Source organism: Festucalex cinctus, chromosome 17, assembly GCF_051991245.1.
Source record: "Festucalex cinctus isolate MCC-2025b chromosome 17, RoL_Fcin_1.0, whole genome shotgun sequence".
Lineage (NCBI taxonomy): Eukaryota > Metazoa > Chordata > Actinopteri > Syngnathiformes > Syngnathidae > Festucalex > Festucalex cinctus.
The window spans coordinates 9050073-9073737 of record NC_135427.1 but is presented as its reverse complement, the minus strand read 5'-3'; the positions used below and the strand labels follow the sequence as shown (position 1 = coordinate 9073737).

General features: G+C 39.0%; 2 protein-coding genes across 5 annotated transcripts; one reads left to right on the top strand and one right to left on the bottom strand.

The window, feature by feature from the left end:
• Positions 1-625: 625 nt before the first annotated feature.
• Positions 626-23340, bottom strand: bms1 (BMS1 ribosome biogenesis factor). 4 transcript variants are annotated; one of them, XM_077503113.1, is made up of 24 exons: positions 19708-19779; positions 12440-12777; positions 11424-11604; positions 11118-11308; positions 10443-10522; positions 10051-10239; positions 9700-9842; positions 9023-9144; positions 8702-8895; positions 8447-8589; positions 7297-7793; positions 6914-7015; positions 6087-6244; positions 5923-6004; positions 5346-5425; positions 5045-5230; positions 4362-4550; positions 4079-4259; positions 3839-3897; positions 3481-3603; positions 3195-3342; positions 2437-2612; positions 1798-1959; positions 626-1322 (listed from the first exon to the last, which is right to left on the bottom strand). In XM_077503113.1, exons 3-24 carry the CDS (start codon positions 11594-11596, stop codon positions 1104-1106), a joined length of 3597 nt encoding a protein of 1198 aa, XP_077359239.1. In that variant the 5' UTR covers positions 11597-11604; positions 12440-12777; positions 19708-19779; the 3' UTR covers positions 626-1103. The 4 variants fall into 4 exon arrangements, with proteins under 4 accessions (XP_077359239.1, XP_077359240.1, XP_077359241.1 ...); XM_077503114.1 differs by having other exon boundaries at positions 11424-11601; XM_077503115.1 differs by lacking the exons at positions 12440-12777; positions 19708-19779 and adding an exon at positions 23235-23340.
• On the top strand, positions 19195-21216 carry adoa (2-aminoethanethiol (cysteamine) dioxygenase a). Its single transcript, XM_077503149.1, has 2 exons — positions 19195-19812; positions 20449-21216. The coding sequence occupies exons 1-2, from the start codon at positions 19477-19479 to the stop codon at positions 20905-20907; spliced, it is 795 nt and encodes a 264-aa protein (XP_077359275.1). The 5' UTR covers positions 19195-19476; the 3' UTR covers positions 20908-21216.
• Positions 23341-23665: the final 325 nt, after the last annotated feature.

The window sequence follows — 23665 nt, the reverse complement described above, 5'->3', positions numbered from 1 at the left end:
AAATTTGCTGACTGCTGTAAACAAACTTGATGACATGATGCGATGACAAAGTAAACAACGATCTATGAAAATGGTCCACTAGCATGAAGAAACGAAACGTGCATTAGTGTCGCACACAGTTCTGAGGTTCGAGTTTTAATTTCACTTCAAAACTTCCGGTGAAGAGTTGACAACTTGGCACGTTCGTTCTCTTCTCCATCGGATACTGCGCGTTACACTGTTTAACAGTCAAGCAAGGAGATCGATAACCGATATTTGGAGCACACGTTCATATTCATAAAACCTGAGAAATGTTGACAAAAAAAAAAAGAACAAACACCCTAGGCTACCTATTTAGTCAAAGAAAGCATGCAATTGTCAACAATTAAGATAAAATAAAAGCTAAAAATTAAAAAGAAAAACAAAAAATATTGTAACACATAGATCGTGTAGATTTGTGTAAAAAAAAAAAAATACATCGTTTAGGTTCAGATTTTTTTTTTTCCCAACGAGTCACTGTACCTGTGGTTAGTACGCACACCTGCCTCACGGTCAAAGCATTTCTGAGTTTGAATCCCAGCTCAAGCCGCCGCTGTGTGAAATTTGCATTTTCTGGGTCAAGTGAAATAAAGACTTTAATTTCCCATCTGTGTGAATGGTTGTCTATATTTTTCATGTGATTATCTTATTAACAGTCAACAGCGGTACATTTCCTCTCATGTAACCTTAGTTGTAGGACTCCAATAAAAAATAATAAATAAAAAAAATAAAACCCACACGATTTTGACAGTTACCTTACGCCACAATAAAATTGATGACCTGAATGTTATCTAATATTGCGGAAGAGACATGTAAAGATGAACAGTAAAGATCCAAAAACTGCTATTTATTTACAAACAATTAGCAATCTGCGTGAAGAATTTAGACCAATTTAAAGTGTAGTTCCTTTAAATCCAATAAAGGGTCTAAAACTATGAATTTCTACCTATAACTGTCAAACCAAAGTACTGTACACCAGAGCTGCTGTAAATGCTCTGTGATCAATAAAGTCAAATCTAAGTCAACCCACACAGCAAGAGCATCTCAGTCTGCCTGATGAGTGAAAACATGGGCCTGTTCTAATCTTATGAAGCCCCCTTAAGACTTGACTTGAGTTTCTTTTGATCCTTCTGGCCCATGACGCGATAAAGTTTTTTGCGGGCTTCCTTCTGTCTCTTCAGTTTGGCCTCCTCCTCCTTCTCTTTCTGCTGCAGGAACTCCTTGTGTTTAGCGTGCTGCACTGTGTGCGCTTTCTTAGTTTTGTAGCTGTGAACTGTGCTCAGAGCGTGGAGAAGAGCCGCTACCTATAAAAAAAAAAGAAAAAAAATTGGAAAAGCAGTGCTTTATTAATGACTCATCTTTAAAAAGATCTCAAATGACAGTGGCTAACATGGCTCCATGCTATGAGCTAGTAAGTTAGCCAGCATTAGTTAGCAGTTGCATTAACATTATAGTTGGAAAATTATAGCCATTGGACTAATGTGAAGTTATAACTATAATTGACTTCTTTTTTTTTTTCTTTTTACTTTCACTGTGAATCCACCTCCTGTCTGTCCCACGTGTTTGTGCTGCGTCACGTGACAGTGTGACAGACGTGACGGATTAGCATAGACAAGATTTAACAAAATCGTCATCATTTTCGTCTCGTTTTTGTTCCTGAACTAAAATGTCCATAAAAGTGAGGAGAATAATAAGATTGATAAAGAATCAGTGAATAACATTTCCGCATTCACACGATGACACCAGGATTGTATTAACTTGACACTCAGTTTTGCTCACCTTCCTTTCGTGAGGCTCTCTGATCACGCTGGGCCTCTGGATGTCTCTGGGTGTCTTTCCTTTGCGCTGCTGCTGTTTTTGTTTGCTCTTGAAGGGAAGCGACTTCTGCAGCTCTTTGGGCACATGGAGGGGATTGAAATGCGCTTCTGTCCGGACCACAGGCTGATTTGAAGAAGATTGACAGGAAACTGTTACTTTTCCATTGACATTTTAAAAAGCATCAGTCATTATTTAAAAAAAAAAAAAAACGTGAATCGCATATGACGTTTCAGTCATATGCAGGTTGACAGATTGACATAAAATTTAAATCAGGTAACCAGTAATTCCCAATCAGGGTGGCATCATCACATTAGCCTTGGGAAATTATCCAAGTTCAGTTCTTTGGTCACAAAAGAAAAAAACTCACAAACTCACTGCACAAAATGAATTTGCCTAAATGGCTCTAACTCCAAAGCGGACATTCTCGACATATGGGTGACACTAAAATGCTGTTTTTGTGTGTGTTTTAATCATGTAAGTGTAAGGCATGTACGTTACTGTTTGATTAAGCCAGAGGGTGACAACGTCAAATAAGACAATCCATCCAGGCTAAAGACAAAACATTGATAGTCCATACGAGTTATTTCAGTGTTAGTCTACCTTGTACAGAGAGTCAGGATTGGGTTTGTTGCGGATTCCCAGGTCATGTTTGAGCTGCCCCAGGGTCCTCATTCCTGACCAACTGTCCTTCCGTCCCACAGGCAGCAGCAGAGATGTGCAAGCATTGTAGAGCTGTGGAACAGACACTGGATACCAGGAGCGCAGGAACACAATATCTGCAAAATTGTCACAGGGGATAACGGAGTTTTACAATTACTGGTTAATACGCAAAATAACTCTAATTCGGTTCTTTCTGTACATTAACCAGACAAATGTCAGACACTTGTGAAATGTTTGAAATTTCTTTTCAGATACTTGCACAGGAAGCAGTCATATTTAGCAACATGACAAGATCTGCCGTCTTGGTGGAATTAAAAAAATAAATACATAAAAAACATGCCGATGCCGTTAGCACTTAAAACATCTCTAAAATCCTCTAAGGATACGGATACATTTATGAGAAAAAAAAATTACTGACTTGACTAAAGTATATGATCTATTCTAATGCCTATGCTTTTTTTTTTTAAACCAGATTTTCAATAAGCAGTACAATACAAAAATGCCATTTTCTCTACAAAGCTCAATTTCTCCGCTGCGTTGTACTCAGGTTGAAATGGCCTTTCCAACCACACTTTGCATTTTGACAGATTTTCCTTTTTTTTTTTTATCCTGCCACTTTGATAGTCATATCCATTAACTGAAAAGTCAAGTCAAGTCATCTTTATTTATATAGCAGTTAGAAAGTAGGACAAACTCACCACTCATAAGTAGCCTGTCCTCAAATGTGGCTCTATAGGATCCTGGTGGCGTTGACATTGCTTTCTTGATTTGTCCCCTGACGCCAGACACTGTTCTGATAGAGGCCCCTTCGAATTTAGCCACCTCCAGCACTGTATTGAACATACCCTGCATACAGGAAGGGAGAAGTCACAACAGCCTACAGTGCGTAATAATAATTGCTAATGTATTTTTCTTTATACTACATGGGGACAGGGTGTTGTATTTGACGATCCAGATAGACGAGAGATATTTCAAACCTCCTACCTTAATGAAACAGGTGTTCTTAAAGATCTTGTATGGGTAGCCAATGAGTTTGAGCTTCTTAACCACCGTCACTGACTTGTCTAGGTCCAGGACGACTCCTGTTGCTGCAATACGGAAATTGGCCTACACAGAAGGGAAACGTGCTTTCAGTACACTATCAATATAAAAAAAAAAGTTAATGAACCAAAAACTTTACAGGTGACATTAATTCAATTCTATTTGAACCAGGAAATGTAATTATTGAGTCATGGATCACAACACCTGTTGTGAATTTTTGCCATTCTGCTCCTTGTTCGAGAAGAACAAGTTATGCACAAAGTACTGAAAAAAAAAAAAAAAAAAAAAAAAGATGACTTACATTAATTCCTGCAACAGATTGCAGAGCCAGGAATCCTGTTCCCTGTGGTGTAATTGGACCTAGAGAGAAAAGTGAGAAAATAGTTCAGTAGGTTGGATTGTGCTCCCCTTTCCACAACATCCAGTTCAAAGTTCAAACCTGAATTGTATTCAAATAAATGTTATTTTATACCTTACTGTTTCATAATGCAAGCATGTGGAGTTTGCTTATGTTGCACAGTATTGTACTGCTTCGACTTACCCCAGATGGAGGCACCACAATGCATGTGCTGTGGTGTGTATTTCAGAAGGCGGTGTCGCCCATTGTGATCTTCAATGTGGTAAAGGGGGATGGTCTGGAAGCGACGCCAACCTAGCGACAGTATAAGTGGGTCTCGTGTCTTCAAGATGCGATTATACCAGCGGTGTTTCTTCAGTCTCATCTAAGAGAAACAAACACACAAACGTGTGTGCACTTTAAAAAAAATTAAATAAATAAAAATACGAGTAAAACCTCGTCAGAGATGTGAATCAACTGGACATACCTGTAGGTATCCGGCGCTCCCCTCATTGGAGCCCAAGCCACCGAGGATGATGGGATAATGAGGATCGAAGTTTGTGACAAATTCACACGGTAGAGAGGAGATCTCCAACCTGACGTACATTCCTGGTCGGAAACCTTCATACTGCACTCTTGTCTCATCATCCAAATCCTCAAACTCTGCCCTGTTCAGCTGTGGAAAAATGCAGGATTAGAATGTCAAGGAAAAGTCAATTCATGTCAATAATTTGTTTCAAAGAGTCGAACTTGTTGCATTACTTCACCAAACAAAGTATTTTAAGCCTTTATTTGCTTCAATGTTGATGATTATGGTTGAAAGACACAAAAGATGAAAAAATGTGGTGTTTCACAAAATTTGAATATTTCATGTGATCAACAAAAAAGGATCTCAAACACAGAAATGTTGGCCTTCTGTGAAGTGCTTTCAGGTCATATGCCCATGTCAGTACTTTGTTTTGTTTGTACCTCTGTTTGCATTCATGACAGTATCATGGCGGCATAGCATAGAGACAATCAGCCTTTGGCACTTTTATGGAGTTATTGTGGCCCAAGATGCTTTGAGATCAGCTTTTAGATAGTCGTACAAATAAAAACTGCTGGTAATAAGGAATCATTTCAAAGTTTACGAAGACTTTAAACAGAAATTCCGCAAACGTGTGCAGATACCTCTGCCTGCTTCTGCATCTCCTCCTTTAGATCATCAAAGTAAGTGGCATCGCCGTCATCGTACTCGGCATCAAACCTCTCTTTCAGCCTCCTTTTTTTATCCAAACGCTTGTTTTTCTGGACTTCATCATCATCATCCACCTTCATTGAAGTCTCTTCGGCGTCATCGTCTTCATCACTCTCATTCTGTTATAAAAATATTTAAAAAGAATACCACATTGCAAACTGAGTTGATTGCTAAATTTAAAACGACAATACTGTTCAATTGGTATTCAGTCAGGAATGAAGTATCTCTGCAAACCTCTGCATCATCCTGTGCCACAGGTTCTCCTTTGTGGACTTGGCCTGTTTCCAGATCTTCAAAATCTCCATACATCTCATCTACGTCAAAGACGTACTTGTTAATCATCAGATTAAGTATAAGAAACAGACAAAAGACACGGTTCAAAGTAACTCCTAAAACCATCAAACAAGAAGGAATGATGCCAGGAATGACAGATTTTCTACAAAGCCGACAGTCAAATTGTGCTTTGCGTCGCAAATCGTGATCAGACGATTCCACAGAAACGACAGATCGTCAGCCCTGCATATTGTCACACGATTTAAGATCGTCTATCGCCCACCCCTACTTGGCATCATAAAGCATTTGCCAAATATGCGGAAGCACACGGCGAAAGGTGGGCAGTGTCAGACGGGAATTGACGATTAACGGACTTGCCCAGCTCTTTACTTAACACAAAGTCCCAACTTCACCGGAATTGAGTTTGTTTTAGAACGGCACATTTCTGTCTCAATGTGCACATATATCTACCAGGTTTTGGGTTGAAAATGAAATATTACATGCATTTCATCAACAAAAAGTGGGCTTTTCTCTTTACCATGCTCCTTCAGGAGTGTAGCGGCATCTTGGTCCTCCTCCCATTTCCCCGTGACGAAGCAATCCCTGATGGAGTTCAGCATCTGGATGAAAAATTCAAAACATTTCAACTACATTTCCATAGAAATTATATATCAGCGCATTTATGTGCGGCGAAAATACTACCTCCTCCAGATCCCAGTTGTGGGAGGAATCGGGGTTGAAATGTGAACAATCAAGAGCATTTGCTTGAAACATTTTACTCTTCTGAGGGCGGTTGATACGAAAGAGTCCTCCCACCTCATCCTTATCACTGTCATCGTCGTCTTCCTCTTTTCCTTCAGCTACGAAATAGAGAAATGTTGGTAAAACATCAAAAATAAATTTAGTTTTATGTATAAGGATGTATACATCAAAACATATACCGCTGGTGTCGGGCTGAATCCTCATTATCATAATTTCACATTTTCTAAAAAAAACTATGCTTTTAGTCAGTTGGCATGTGTAGGTGTTACCTTTACGAAGTATTGACCAATCTAAAGTGTTGAAAATGGGCAGAGCTAGGAATCGTCATTGATTGATGGAAGTGCCCACCTTTTGGCGTGTGCTTTACCACTTTCTGCGACTGTTTGATAATGTGAAGCCTTGAAAAAAAAAAAAATGCACTGACAGAGTGAAGCAGAATTACTTCTGTCGATCGTGGTGAGTACACGGTCCTTCTCAAGCTGTGTCATTTTGTGAGCTTTCGCATTATCAAGCATTCACTGAAAGTGCTGAAGCACACATCAAAAGGTGGGCACTTCCATCAATCATCAATTCCAGTCAATGACGATGCCCAGCTCTGGAAAATGGCTCGATCTCATTGATGATACAATTTGAATGGTTGTACAAACATTCCGTTTTTAGCGTCTCTTGACAAGTGACGATTTCGGATATACAATGTTTTGACGCCAGCAAATTATATATTTTTTAATTTCCAGCTTGAAGCCTGTAAAAGCGCTATTATTTGATACCTGAACCATAAACCAGTTTTCGCAGGTTGGGCATAGCTTCTTGGCGGCGTAAAAATGCTTCGGATGCCATCTGCTGCAGACAGTCTTTCCACCGCAGAGCTCCTGTACACCCAAACAAAAGGTCACAAGCAATGAACTCAAGGACAAACAAACCACTGTAACGAATGTAGATTATGTCATTTCCCTTTTTTAAGAGAAGTTATCAATACTAAAATGGTGTATGGCCTGCCGCACATCTCGGAGCTCGGGCGACCACAAGTGTGCCAACGACCGGCTGCTGAAACCAAGGATAGCTGGCATGCTCATTACGTGCATCTCGGCAGCCATCGGTGAGCTCACAACCCGCTGGAGCCATGACATTGAAAATGAAAAGATGCATTTACCCATCTCTTCTGGTGCTTCCTCTTCCCTGTCACTCGCTGTCTTTTTCATTGCGGTTTGAGCTTCATCCTCTTCATCAACAACATCCATCTCTTCATCAACACTCTCTTCTTTATCTTCTTCAGAGCAATGTCCGGAGTCTGTTGCTCTCCCAGCCTCCCCTTCTTCCCCACTCATCTCCAGGTCGTCCTCGCTGTCAGCGAAAACGGGCAACTCGGACGCCACTTCTGTAACAGCTTTTGTCTCCTCCATCTTGCGTTTCTTTGCTGTTGGGCCACTTAAACATTTGCCACTTGTCTGTCCCAATGAACTTGAGGAATTATTCCGTGCATCATCCAGCTCCTCTGCGTCACTGTCTTCAATGTCACTGTCTTCATTATCGCTGGAGTCACTTTTGTCACCTTTGTCCTCGTCTTCTTCTTCAGTAAAGATCACCTTTCTCCTCTCCCTGTTGCTCACAGGATCCCAGATACGCTCCTCCATGTGGCCCTCGTTTTCTCTGTCACACGCACACAAAATGTCAAATGTATTTTAAAAGACAACACGGTCATTCCATGCCAAATCATGCCCCCAAAAATGTGAAATTTTGATTTTAATGGAACTTAATGTACTTAATGACATTGTTCTCACAACACTAAACCTTAAATTTTAGGTCTATTAGAGCAGAAATTTGGGAGCTATGGCCTGCCGAATTTAACATTGTACACAAAAAGGGCCACATTTCTTTGGACCCTTACAACACAGTCTTCACAAAACAAGTATTTTTGGAAAGGGCATTTAACAAGGATTCCAAATTTGCAATCATTTAGAAGTTTGGCACATATTTTAGTAACCTTTTGTTTTAGTTGACTTTGAAATTAACTTTGTGGATCATGTGACTTTAACAATTGTTTTCATGAAATGTCTCATCACATGTTCTATAAAACAAAATCACCGTGCCATGCTTTTGTCTCTGGCCTTATGTATTGAAAAAAAAAAAAAAAAAAAGACCCTACGGGTCATTCTGCTGCCAGCTTTTTTGTTCCTCTCCCTTAAAGCAAACAATGTTCCATTAAAGAATTAAGAGTTTCATTCTCTGTGGCGTGCGCACACTGAACAACTTTCTTTCCCTACTTGTATGCAGAACCACGTTTTGAATCATCTTTGCTTCACCTGCTCTGTGCTTTGACATCTGCAGAGTCCAGAGTAGCAGAGCCACTGAAAAGGGTCACCTTGCTGGCAGCCATCTTAGCATCCAGAGTCGCATGTGTATCGATGAGAGACTGGACGAGCTCTGTGGTGGGTCTCATCTCCTCCTGCGTCAAAGGAAGAATTCACACATTTTACTCGAAATGAAAAACGCTTTAGATGGGTTAAAACTACAAATCATGCATGAATATTTTCATATCCATTTGGACGATCACACACCTGCGCTTGATTAACATGACATGCAGGAAGGTCGATGTACACGGCATCCTTGTCATACACCACTCCACCGACTCCAGCCATGGGTGCATAAAGCAGCCGCTCTTTCTCATTCAGTGCCCTTTTCTTCTGAGCATCTGGAAGTGGGCAGGGGTCGGGTAGAAAGTTCACATCGGCAACCTGGAAGTCGCCAACACCTGAGAAGGGGAGCGGATATGCCTTACATTTGTTTTCTTTTCATGAGGGACAGATTAGAAAACACTGTTACATTGAAATTTAGTTTTATGCTAAACATTTCCCCAAAATAACACTATACAGACATACCTGGAATGTGGACCTGGCTTTTGTTTTTCAAATATGTGCCTCGCAAGTAGCCGTAGAGCGACACTCTCCGATCACATTTCAAGTCGGTTCTGACCTTTTCTGGGTCCGTCAAATCTTCCATGCTATGTGGAGGCAGGGAAGGAAATTAAGACAAGTACACATCTGCGTCTATTCAGGATAATGAAAAAACAATAAAAATCTTCATCAATTAGAAATGTAATACCGAGACATGTTCCTCCACAGAAACATAAGGAAAAAAAAAAAAAAAAGGAGTTGTATTGATTTTGAAAACAGATAAAAATATACTTTTTTTCCCTGATGAAAGAAGAGACTCTAATCTTTCTTTTGTTCCATGTTTTATAGCAATAGAACACATTAAAAATCAATCAAAATCCAGTAAAACAGCCCGGAGTGAAGGGGATTGCTTCTGTGAAAATGGCTGGGAATGAATGAGTTGGAGGGAAAAAAAAATTACTGGCGGGAAGGAGCTTCCATATAATTCAGCACAACCGTCAGTAGAAAATTTAAAACTGAGTAAGAAAATGCTGGTTTTTACAAATATAGAAGATCCGTTTCTTTCCCACAGACAATTAATGATGATTAATCACATCCACGACATTTTTTTTTTTGTTTTTTTTTTTTTTTTTTTTTTTTTTTTTGAGTGAAGGTGGTCTCACCGGTCTACAAGCACATAAGGGTGGGATGTCTGCCAAACCAGGGGACGAAATTTCATGACCGAGATGAAGCGACCAAGGTTCTTCACTTCCTGTGTTTGATACTCCCCGTACACCATGCCAGACAGATAAAAAAGCTTGGCACCCTGCAGTGTTCAAACAATAACCATGTTAGCACAGGAGCAGTTCAGTATCTTCCTCAAGGACATTTTATAGCCACAGGCTCAGAACTGAACCTGCAGCTTTCAGGTAGGGAGACTGCTAACCTACCACCTGAGTCATGCCGCCCCTGAGCCGGGGGGCTACGAATGTAGATGTGACTGAAATGAAAGTAGGAAAATGTTATTATGTTACCTGGTAAACTTCGGTCCAGAAGCGATGTTTTAGGTTTTTCTTGGTCTTCCTTAGAGTCTTGTTATTCTTAAAGGAATCGAGGTGAGTGAGCACACCCATGATTCGAGGGAAACCATGCACCTGGCATATGTTGAGAAACTCAAATGTTTCCATTTCAAAGCCAAAGCTGGCATCGATCAACATCAGAACCTAAAAGCAAAAGACACTTTATTCATATCTTCTATGAATTATTAATACGACTGACATGTATTGGCTCCAGAAGTGACCCTCTCAATGATTGATCAGTGTAGGAAATTAGAATATATATGCATCTATTCAAGTCCATTTTGGAGGTTCTACTTTCATTGCAAAGTAATTCCAGATTAAAATGTCTGTTTACAATCAACACTTACCAAGTCGGCTACTTTTGCAAGGTCGATCATTGTATTTATGTCATTGTTACACTCCATGAACGTGAGACGACGTTTCTTGCCTGTAAAAAGATCATCAATAGGATTCATTTAATTAATACATAGTGCAGCGACGTTTGATGTGTCCCATCAGGTGTTGCGTTTCCAAGTCAATATACGTCGAGAAATGTTATTTTTCTTATAAAGGTTGAAAAAAATTCCTAATTACAGCGTTATCCTCATTTATTGCAGGTGTTATTTTCTAAAATCTACCCACGATAATGGAAATATATGTTCTTTTTTTCATTTACATTAATTTCTTCTATTAAAAGTATGTTTGTTTGTTTTTATACAGCACAGTATTTTTTTTTCATTTATTATGTTTTTTTCCGTTTTGGTATGATTTTTAGTTCATTATGAATGCTTTTTCATTCATCATTTCTTTCTTTTTTTTTTCTTTTTTTTTTAATTTACAGTCATCTTTTTCATTCTAAGCGTGTATCAAACTGGTAGACAATCGCATTAGTAAGTAACCAAACTTCAAATCTCATAAATCTGCATTGCTATGCATCTAAGAATTTCTCCCACCCCTACAAATAATGTATGTACATGGGAAGAATTAAGTGTACATTAATGACCACAAAATAAAAATATATGTATATGAAAAGCAGAGCGCACCTGAGACGATGGTTACAGGGCCACATATATCTCCAAGCTTCTGACGCGTAAAGTTTTTGATCAGGCAACGGATGAGGGTGCTTTTCCCCACCTTAGGCGGTCCCACTACAACAATCACGACTGGAGGAGGCTCCAAGGGCGTTCGATCAACAAGGGGGATGTGGTGTTTTTTGGTCTTTATGTCCTGTGCCCTGGAAACACACACACGTTTAACCATATCACATTGATTACATACGCCAAATAGGTTGATACAGACAGACAAAAGAATTCAGATAAAAGAAAGAAGCCACTTTAACCTCCACGTACCTGTGAAAAGTCTTGGCCATGCGTACAGCCGACTGAACTGCAAAGGCTTTGGGGTTGCGTTTGCGTTCATCCTTCTCTGTTGCGTTTCCCTGTTTTTTCAATTTCTTTTTCTCTGCCTTTGGTCCACTGTGTTTGTGCTGATGTTTCTTCTGTTCCTTCACATTACCATCCATTCTGTCTGCTACAACAAAATCACAATAGACATATTAAATTAATATAATAATCTTTGCCCAAAGCTACCTTGTAATATATGAATGAATGGCAGTGGTTATTTTGCCGTGACTGGCAACTCTCCTGCTATTTAGCGTTATTTTGTCATGAACTGTTCTGATTGGTCAATCGCAGGAGTGATGTATTCTTGGCCTGGCGGCGTGAACGGCTGTTTCACCTTGGTTTACAGTATTTTGGATGTGAGCATGATGTGTAGGCTGCTGGGAATCAGTTATTTTGCCGTGAGTCATGTACTGTGCGTGTTCCTCAGCGGCAGCACCGAAACCTGAAGAGATTTTGAGAAGATCTGGATGCCTGAGTGGGCCAAAATTCCTCCTTCATTGTGTGAAACCCTAGTAAAGGACTAGAGCAAACGTTTGACACCACTAATTGTAAACAAAAGCTTCTGTACCAAATATTACAAATTATTTTCTCACGTGTTAAAATACTTATTTCCAGCACTAATTTATAAATCATACAATGTGATTTGTTTTTTTTTTAAATTTTATTTTAGATTGTGACTCTCACGGTGGACATGTACTGGAAAATTTCAGACCCCTCCACAATTTCCACGTCGAGTGCACGACTCGGTACGGCGACTGACCAATCAGAGCAAAAATAGTTATCGATAAAGCATGTCCATACAACACCAAACACAAACCAAAATCCACGCGCACGCCATTGTGGCATAACATTCACAGAGGTCGTGGCATCGTTAATTAAAGAAACTTCTTGACTTGTAAGCGTTATGGTGTAGCACTCACAAATAAATAAATAAAAAATATTGAACGTTGTTGCTTACTTACCCTGAAATGTCCACAATATTGGGGACTGAAAAGGCGTCAATTTTGTTTTTTGGCTATGTTGAGTGAGCAGTGGGAGATAAGTTTTCTCTTCTCGTTGCCTTTGGGCGGAGAATGTATCAAACGCAAGCGCATACACTGGTTGTATGTCTAGAGAGATAAATACGCATTTTAAGACCAAAGCTTGGCAAGAAAAACACCAAGTTAAAGCGCGACTTCTCTGCCCGCATGTAGTGCGAACCTCCACCCGGAACAGAACATCCTCACTTCCGCTTCTTCTCCTTGTTTATTAACTGGTGATTGGCAAACTCGCGATATGTACATTACCGCCACCTATTGGACTGGAATGTAGAACAGAAGAACGGCAGGAAATACAAAACAAACACATAAACAAACAAAAAAAAACAAATAAAAAACAAACAATTCTTGTTCCTCATTTTTACTTATGACAACACGGGATAATTTCTCCAAGTGTCCCATCCTTGCCATAATTTTCATATCACAATCAGACTTTATCGGTTGGATATTTTCACATGGTCATCTATTTAAACACCAAATTTACACCTTCCTCATCCGTTTTCCTTTCATTCTCACTATGGCTATCTTGACTCTCTAAAAGCGAATCTATAATGCATTACTGTACTCACTGGATGGATGGATGGATGGATGGATGGATGGATGGATGGATGGATGGATGGATGGACTGGACTCTTCTACTGAATAATTATGTCGCATACCTCACACCACCAGCGTCACTTGAACAATATAATGTAAATCCAGCAGATGTCGCTCTACTCACGACTCAAACAGAGACGAGAGAGAGTCTGGCCAACTGAAAACACGGACGCCATGTTGTTACCCTCGGCCACAATTAATAAATCATTTGGTGAAAAATTAAGTGCAATTGGACAATTTCCTGTGGCAACACTGTTGATTTTCACACCATGGCATCCTGGTTAGCAATCACTTATGACTACTGTCCAATATCTTCGGTATCACATTGAGGAGAGAGAGACTGTAGGAAGGCAAACAGCGCGTGCGCACACACAAAGTTATTTGATGAATTGCTCCACTTACTTTGGTGTAGTGTTTTTGGAGGAATGATCCGTCATTTAGTAGAGATGTCCTGATGTTATGAGTGTGAGAGGTAAGGGAGAAGCAATGAAGAGACGAATGACACTATTACAAAGCCAATATTTCTACCTCACTGAGCCTGGCTCTTGCCTCTTTGTACAATAACCACAAGGATTGTCAATTTATTAGTTCCACCGGAATAAAGACCAATCGTCACATCTAATATGATTTATTCCGGATTTTTTTTATTAATATTTTTAATTGACATTTTTAATTTTTGAAAATATTGAATCGTTCTCAACTGTCCATTTTTTTTTCTTTATGTTTTTAGGTTCTGTTCAATAGGTAATTGTTATATTTTTAATTATGGAAATAACGGTATTTTTTTTTTCTTCTGTTTTGTCAACTAAACACTCAACTTGAATGTTTATACAAAAAAATTAACTAGTTCGTTTTTGGACTAATCATTGGTGAACCTCAAATTTTCAATAATGAATTTTGAGCTGAACCAGTTCATTTTAAATTTGGGAGCGGAAATTTGGACTAGTTTCTAACCCTTCCCAACATTATTAATCTTGCAGACACACGCAGGCAGCCGTATTAAAAAAAAAAATATATATATATATATATATATATATATATATAGTAATGGATGCTTTAGGAGAGAGGAATATTGTGGGAGAGGGGAGAAAAAAAAAAAAAAAAAAAAAAAAAGAGTAAAAAACACTAACAAACATTAGAAAAAGTTGCTTGATTTGTCACTAGTCACTTTTGACAACAACAAAAAAAATTGCCAAGAGGCTGTGGAATGTTGCCAGATTTACGCTGGAACACTCACGTTTGGTGCAGAACAATCTTCCCTAAAATCACACATAAAAACACACGAAAATCTTGTGGTGTCTAGAAAAGTAGCGCTTGGGTTGTGAATTTCTATTGAAGAGTATTTGTTCGGTCTTATGACTGACTGTTACTCGACATTATTAACAACATTATTCTTTTTTACTTTTAACCATGCAGCACTCAATAAGAAGTTAAATTTGGTGGCAATTGTAAGCAGCATGACCTTTCTCGTTGGTAACACATTTGCCAGTCATTTGTGACCTATGAGCTGGCCGTGAGCCTTTCACTTCCTTGTTTTGGCCTAGAAGCCTTCTTCTTCTTCTCATTATTAATATTATTATTATTATTATAAAATGACTTTTAATAGCACCTGTGTTTTTCGACACCCTCCCTTCTTACTTTGACCATCTCCAAACATTTTTGTTTTTATTTTATTTGAACTGAGTCAAATGCCATTTTTAGCATATGTGACGGGCCACTACAAAATGGACGGCGGGCTGCAAATTCCGGGCCGTAGTTTGCCCTAAACCATTAAGACTTTTCACCATCATGCTTTGTTCATTCACTGGCGTTCAGAACTTAAGATTTGGATTAAGATGGTCAGTTCCTGCCTCGCACGTCCTCAGTTATCTCAGGAATGTCTGATGGGGACCCAAGAACCAAGGAACCTTCAGGCCTCTCCTCTTCTATCACTCTCCCCACAAAGACCTGTGCAGGTCCATGTCTATCCGTCCTCTCGTTCATCACTCATCCATCCATCGGCCCGTCACCACGTGACGGGATCCAGTGCGAGCGACGGGACGCGAGCTGCCGTCAGGTTGAAGCTTCCCTTACGAGGGTCCTTCTCTGAGCTTTCCACACGTGTCCTGTTGGAACCCGGAGTGTCACGTCGACTCAATCTTAGTAGCGGACAAAGTCAAGAGAGCGGGAGCTGTCCCATCAGTCTCCATTATGGGACAGTGTAGTTGCTTGGCTGTCGTGTTCCTGCGGTACTCCAAGGGAGATGCTGTCTCATACATCATCAGTGAACAAAGGGCCAGGCTGGTGGGGGGGGTCAGGTTAGGTGGTGGATCCTTCCTGCTCCAGACACACATAGACCCACCCACACCTTCAAATACTTCAACCCCTTGCTCAAGTTACATGAAACTTACCGGGAGCGACGCTTTTCAGTTCGAAATTAATTTTATGGTTATCTTCAAGTTGTTCCTTTATTGACAGCCACTCTTTTTTTTTTGCATACTGAATTATGCATGCCAAAAAAAAAAAAATACAGTAATACAATGATCAGTTACTAGCATGTGTTTTCAACTTTTTGTTTCTGCTTTGTGTCAGAGAATATAAGGAGCGGCTAGCTTTTCTGAATCTGATGAGGACATTAGCATTGTAATGGGCAGCTGTGTTGACATGACAGGCATAAAGTCCAGTCAGTCCTCCCCCGTCCTCCACTGACGGCTCTTTATTAAGCTGTTAAACGTGACGTGTTGTCATTGGTTGTAAAGTGAACATTATTTTTGTTTTGTTTTTTGCTATGCCTCGTGCATATGAAAGAATAACCCCATCTTTACAAATCAATTAACATGTAAAAAAAAAAAAAAAAAAAACACAAAGGGTTTTAATCCGGCCCGAGGGATGAGCTTGTAAACTTAAAAAATGAGTAATGTCGGCCCAACTAATTAATCAAACGGCCAAAATCAAAACATATAAATGTATAATTTCACAAGCAATTCTCAGGTGAGCAATTCAGCTTGTACACGGAATTGGTCTAGATGCAAACATTTTACACACATACAACCTAAAGTTACGGTTTGTTGTTACGGTTTTTATTTCAAATTCAAGGCAGAGTCAACATCGAACCGATTGTGGACCTGCTATAACTGCTTTGTACAACCCTCAAGTGCACCATCTGAGACGCTCGGTCGGTTTTGTGTAACGTTAATAGTGTCTATCAAAGCAGCGACAGTGACAAATGAGCCGGTCGCGCACCACTGTTTTGCACTTTACTGTTGCGCTCCTCAGTCGCGATGAGCGGCTGCGGTTGACTTCATCATGAACCTGGGATTTTTTTATTTTTTTTTTACACTTCATTTCCTCGCAGAAAATGCTGGACTCTGAAAGAGACGTTCCTCTTTGATAAAATTTCTAGTCAAGGCTCACTTCCGTTCGTTTAAACCGGAGCATCCAAACTTTTTCCGTTGAGGGCCACATACAGAAAAATCAAAGGATCCTCAAGGGCCACTTTGACATTGTCATCACTTAACACGCTAAAACCAATTTAACAGTTGGACATGTGCACGCAAAAGCTTAACGAAGGTCACATTAAGTTCATCTGTAAAGATTTGAATGTATTTTAGGCTTGTCCTGAAATTGAGTTGTTGAGAGTGGTGTCAGTTTTAATAATAGTATACATGCGTCCATTATGCCACTTGTTCCCCTAGTTAGCAGTCATTTTGTCAAATGCACCCCCGTTTATTAGTGGTGCAGCAGATTCGTCTTTCCAAATGAAATAAGGGACGGGCACCTGGCAGCAAACTATTGGGCAAAAAAAGAAAAAAAATGAGCAAATAGACAAATTTGCAAATGCTGAACTGCGAATACGCAGGCGGCGACTGTAGTTTTAAGTTGTAATACCACCATTCACCACTAGAGGGCAGACATCACATTGTCGTGCTTGCTATACTACAACGTGGGTAGGCCTCATAATTTTTTTGCGGGTTTGGAATGGTATAAGCATGTAGTGCATCAATAATATATATATATATATATTTTTTTTGTTGATTTTTGTGGAAAAATGCACAGTATTTTTTTCTTTTTTTTGCTTAAGCTCTTTGTTGTTGGGTTGGGATAATGGATCTTCTTTAGCCTGGCAAGCCAAACATTTTCTTGACAGAAAGAAAGTGTGTCTAGACATATTGCCATTTAGACCACTTTCCGGCCCTCATAAGTTTCAAAACGGCACGTGGGAGAGACGATCGTTTGTTTCATCTAGCATCATTGTTATTATGATCATCAACTATTCATGAAAAAAAGTGTAGGGCAATTGTATATATGAGAAAGCAACATTCAAAATGCACCTCATGCACATTGGACAGGACATACTCAACAGTGCATTTGATCAAATCAGTTTGTGTTTGTCACTATGTGATGAACCCACAAAATATTAGTTTCTGCATACTTAACGCGGCTTTTGATGGAATGAACAAACATTAGCATTGGCTCTGTTCTTGCTGTTTCCCCATCTAGTTATGCAGGCATTTTCCCTGCAAAATAATAAAAATGCATTTTTTGCCTGAGGCTGTGAGCGTTCGTTGACAGACAAAAGAGTGGACTTCATTCTTTGGTGCCGGCTTGTTTGAGCGAGACCACAGGGGTCAACGTAGAAAAGGCTCTCGTATTGTCCACAGTGGAAGACAAAATAATGCCAACAGTGAGTTCCGAAAACAAGTTGCGTATTGATTGAACACAAAAGCCATCTTGACTGGATGCATGAAGTGATCCATAAGCAGATGCTATCTACGGTTTCATTGTCTCGCTATGCTAATTCTGGAGACGGGAATGTGTGTGAGCGCGTGTGTGCGTGTGTGCATAGTCACGTAAATGAAAATGGGAAGTGAAAATATCAGTTCACACTTGACACTGTAGCCATATATACAGTGCATAGTTAAGCATGACTTGCAGTATACCTAGTTACTGTTCTTTCGTATTTTATAGTTTTCCCGGATAACTTCTCTCCGTGACACTCTGATTCTTGGCTGCTGCAACTGAGAAAGGCATTGAAGACCTCACTTGACTTCTTCGCAATGCCAATCATGCACATTTTAAACAGCTGGGGAATAATGCTGCTTTTATGTCCAACGACCAATACTAAATACTGTACAAACAACATGCTGTACTTGAAATTGCTCATTAATGTCAAACAGAGATTACAAAGTTCTATCTGGGAGGAGAAATTTATGGCATATATTTTCAGTTATGCTCGCCTATAAGAAAACATTGTGTGCCCCCACAACAATCCGCTGCAACTACAGTATATATAATGTAATATTTATAAGGTAAAAAAAAAATTACTTAAGAAATGTATCACTAAATATAATTTTTTAATTTTTTTTAGGGTTTGAAAGATGAATTTTACATTTTATTCCATTAAATAACAAATATTTATGAAATTGCCATACACTTATGAACATATTTTAACAATCAATACAGTGTTTATGTATTTCTAATGGAGTTTTTATTTGTAAAACAACAGAAATATTATGTTTTTACATTTACAGTGATTTCATGTTATTTTATATTTGAATGTAAAATCAGTTTATTTTAGTAAATTAAATGATGTTTTAAAAGGGGGGGGAAAAAAGTACAATTTTGTTATATTACAGTTTCTTCTTGTTTTTGTTTTTTTTACTGTGCAGTACATGTATATAAGAAGTAGAAATGTACTAAATAATACACTGGATTTGATTTGAAGGTTTGTATTATATTTTATAATAATAAAAAATGTATATGAAAAAAAATATTGTGGAACTATTCTCTTTTTACCCGGGCGCCGAAGACCGGAAGTAGCTACGGAAGGCACGAGTTCAACGGCCTATCTGGCCTTCCTCTTTCAACTGTCGGTCGTCCTCGTCGTTTGTGGGAAATGTAGTCTCATTTGTTATATCATAAGGATTTTAGCATGTTTACGCACCATTCAATCAGATTCTGATGGTGAATTGTCACACGCTTTTACTGTTAGACAAAAACTGAAAAATATTTTAATTCTATTGGAATGTTTGGGTCCAGCGAAGCGAATCCAGTATCTGTATTGAAACTCAATGTCCTATAATGCTTTGCGTTTTGCTGCGCAGGCTCGCTGAGAGCAGAGAAGCTGAGCAAGAGAAGCTTGGAAAATGACCGAAGGAAGGATAATATTTGGCGATGAAATTTGGCATTACCCTCACAAAAGCCACATTTTTCACCCAGACTTTGTGATCTTATCGTTAGATAACGTGTACCAACAGACACTGGGTAACATTTCTTGACATTAGGTAGTTTGCGAGGCATTTAAGACGGTCTCATTTGCGACGGAAAAGGTGCACCTTTAACCGTTATTTTTTTTATTATTATTTTTTTTACCCCGGTCGAGGAAAATGTCGCGAAACAACAAAAATCCTCTCATCCAGAAAATAGCAAAGGAAGCTTATATAACCTTTAAAGGCTTAAAATGTTCGGCCAACGGAGATAGTAAAGCCTTTGCAGAAAAACAGGCCAAACTCGTCTCCTTAGTGACCGCACTTCGGGCGGCGGATCTCAAGATTGCTCCCCGGAAAAACAAAGCGACCTCCGGTACGTCTGAGCCGGAGCCTCCGCCGGTCACTTACATGCACATCTGTGAGACAGATGTGTTCAGCATGGGGATATTCCTGCTCGGAACCGGAGCCGCCATCCCTCTTCACGACCATCCGGGCATGAACGGGATGCTGAAGGTCTTCAATGCTTATAGCTACTATTTTATCTTTTATTTTATTTCATTTCATTTTATTTTATTTGATAGCATGTACAATATTTAAGTGGCGTAAGCCTTTGTTCTTGATGAGGAAGTTGGAAATAAATAATATTAATCACTAATTACATTTTAGTCATGCAATATTTAAGTGTACATTTTGCATACTGATCATGATAGCGATGTTTTAAAAATTAAGCAATAAGCATGTTATATATATATAAATATATATATATATATATATATATATATATATATATATATATATATAATCTTATGTGTTTAATCAAAATAAGACATTTGCAAACGTCTGTTTTTACTTTGGAAAACAATGACGAAATGGTAACGTAGTGCAACATCAATCCCCTTTAAAAAATTAAAAAATAAATCACTATACGAATATAAAATAAACACGATTCGATTCAGTAGTTAATAAACAGTAATCAGCTTAAGTTATATACATTGTTTTTTATAAGGTCTCTGCTTATATCGCAAATTTTCACCTATCGACAAAAATCTCCTGCGACAAATGGAGATCACTGTACTAGCTCGCACTTATTGGCTGCATGGACAAATGGTAAAGATGGCGGTTTCAAAGTCATTATTTTCTGTTGATTAGGTCCTGTACGGAAAGGTGAGCATCCGTTGCTTCGACAAGCTCGAAAGCGGCCAGACAGCCGGCGCCGCCCCTCCTCGCTTCGAAACTCCGGTGGCCCCGTTCCAACACGCTTCCCTGCGACGTTCCTTACTGCGCTCGGTGGACGAGTACTCGGAGAACAGCGGCCCGTGTCTCCTGACGCCTCTACGGGATAACCTCCACCAGATTGACGCTGTTGACGGACCCGCCGCTTTCCTGGATATCCTGGCGCCGCCGTACGACCCGGACGACGGGCGTGACTGCCACTATTACAAAGTACTGAAAACTGCGGCAGACCCCGATCGGCCTGTGACCAATAACCAGGAGCTGCTGGAAGAAGACGAGGGGAAAGAGAAGGAGATGTGGCTTTTAGAAATCCCTCAGCCAGAGGACTTCTGGTGTGGAGGAGAACCGTACCCAGGTCCCGTCGTTTCAGTGTGAAACCTTTTGACTGGCGGAACTCGAATGTGCTTTATGACGTCAACTCAGACACAATTTTTAAATCCTATTTCTGCTTCAGTCTACAGGGAGGACAAACATTGAGGTCAGCGTTACCTGGAGTGCTTTGCTTAAAAGCTACAAAAATAAATAAATAAATGTATTAAATGCGGGTTAGTAACCTCTTCACAGCCAAATTTCACTGTAACTTCCGGAAGTGATGATTGTAACTGATTGTAAAAGTGCTTTTACAAAAGGACTTGACAATGTAAATATGGGATACCAGGTTGTCTTCTACGCTTATGAATGTAATCTAGAAATCTCAGAAATACTTTGTGACTATTGAGGGATTGTATCCATTTTAAAATCATTTGGACTCGTGCTGCATTCGAGGATGGTCGGAAGTCGGATTAATCCCACTTGGGTTTTCCCAGTTCAGACCTGAAAGCGTTCGAGGCGAAAGTAAGTACTTGTTTTTCCCGACTTCCGAGTTCCCGAACACACTTCCTGGCTTGGAAAAGTCCGACTTCCGACCATCCTCGAATGCAGCATCACACCATTTTATTTGAGTTCCTATCACAGAAGAATAAGCTTAAAAAAAATAAAAAATAAAAATTTCATCATCTTGAATGCTATATTCTCTAACAATAAAAGTGTTAGGGCCATGCTGAGAAAATGTAAATGAGGGTGGGAAGTTGTGAAAAAAAAAAAAAAGATATACTGTTATATTACATTATCACAAAGTTGTATGCTCATTTCTTCTGCACTATTTTTTTAAGATAATTCTAGATATTGTCAACAGTAAACACAGAAAAACAGCAAATGTTATACACATTTCCTGAGGGTTTGTTTTTTCTGTGTCACAAATAGAGCTAAAGACAATTTGCATAATAATGTAGATCATTTTCGCAGCGGTGCAAACAGACCATCATCACTGTCACCCTTGTTTGTCTGCTGCCCTTAGAATGCAACATTGTGCAATCAACCAGTAAACGGGCGTTAAAAGTCTCAAGTCAGATTTTTGGCTCCGTGAATGGCAACAAGGATTATTTATTTTTTTTAACAGTTTATTCTTGTTTTTTCACTGAGCAAGTTACGCATGTTAGCAAAATGGTTTCTACCTTCCCTTTAAAGTAATAAAAGCTATTCTTTTGGACAAATAAATTCAAACTGAAGCATTTTTCAAGTCAGACATTTGATTATTTGAAAATAAAGCAGACAAAGCAAAATTGCCAAAAGGGTCATTATCAATGAAAATGATAACGTTTCTGTCACAAGCTTTCTATATAGCTTCTCACTTTTATTTAAAATATTTCACAATGAATGTTTCCCCTATGCTTATACCTGTACTCAACTGTGCCAGTTGGACAATGACGATGTTTACTGTTAGTGAATGTATGTGGAAAAAATAAAAATCACACTACATGTATATTCAAACAATTGTCATTTCAACTATTTTCTATTGATACGTGAAAACAAAATCAGGAGTTGTTCTATTGGCGAGCATCGGGAAATAAATGCCAAGACATGACTGAAAACATGGCTATCGTTTACTCAAATACGAAGGGCCACTCGTGTTTTTTTGGGGTGAGTCAAAGTCCACCCAAAGCGAAATTTAAAGTAGAATCTCATTTTGCTTCAACAAAACATGAATATAAGAAATATATTAGGATTTTTTATTTATTTATTTATTTTTTGTCCAATCAGATTTCAGCTTCCATGTGTTGCTATATCAATGGTGAACTTCCCAAATTGAAGGCCCCGTACAACTGAAACAACATGGCACTTTTTTTTTTTTTTTTTTTTTTAAACAATCTGAACCAATCAAATTACAAGTTGAATATGGGTCAGGGACTAAGAATTTGAAGATTATTACAACATTGCAAATTTAAATAACAGCCCAGGTATGTTTCCATTAAGGATATTAAAATCTAAACTAATTTCCGGGGGGGTAAAATAATGTAATATTTATATTTTATGAACCTAAAAGAACAGGACTTTGTATCGGCGATATTGGCACAAGTATCTTGTTATCGATTGATACCAAAATCTCAACTTTATTGATATAAAGCACTTTAAAACAATCCTTGCTGTATACAAAGTTCTTCCCAAATTGAAGGCCCCGTACAACTGAAACAAACATGGCAGACTTTTTTTTTTTTTTTTTTAAACAATCTGAATCAATCAAATTACAGCGATAAATAATTGTATGCTCCAAAGTTTTTGTTGTGTTTGTGTGACTGCGTGGCTCTGTTAACCGCATATGTGTATTGCTACAATTCGTCCGTGCTGTGTGGCTTGACGAATCAAAACAAAAGTTTGCCACTCACTTGTAAACGTTGTTTAGTGGACGCAGGATTCCCAGCAAAGTCAACTGTGTTATCTTGGATCGAGGTTTGGCGTTTGGTGGTCATTGTGTCAGCGCCGGCCGGCGAAAACGAACTACTATCTAACCCGGAAGTAAATTCGGCTAATGCACGTCTCAATTCAAATCAAAAGTCCCCTAACGGAACCGAACCGAGTTGGGGCAACCTCTGCCTCAACCATTGCCAAATCTAAAAGTCAACTGTTAATGGACAATATCTGCATTGCCTGAAATTAAAATCATAATACGTGACCAAAAAAATTACAAAACAGACACCATCTCTCAAAAATTAGATTCTTGAAGCATGATCAAAATTGTTTTGCATTTCCTTCAAGTAATTTTTGTCTGAAAGTTTGTTATGAGAAGGAAACGAACTTTAAAAATCGCTATTACTGT

Coding starts and splice junctions, on each gene's coding strand:
- bms1 (XM_077503115.1), bottom strand. CDS start 11,596: ATGGATGGTAATGTGAAGGAACAGAAGAAACATCAGCACAAACACAGT. Junction 8,590..8,701: donor GTCATGTTAATCAAGCGCAG/GTGTGTGATCGT, acceptor CCTTTGACGCAG/GAGGAGATGAGACCCACCAC. Junction 6,245..6,913: donor AAAACTGGTTTATGGTTCAG/GTATCAAATAAT, acceptor TCTATTTCGTAG/CTGAAGGAAAAGAGGAAGAC.
- adoa (XM_077503149.1), top strand. CDS start 19,477: ATGTCGCGAAACAACAAAAATCCTCTCATCCAGAAAATAGCAAAGGAA. Junction 19,813..20,448: donor GCATGAACGGGATGCTGAAG/GTCTTCAATGCT, acceptor TCTGTTGATTAG/GTCCTGTACGGAAAGGTGAG.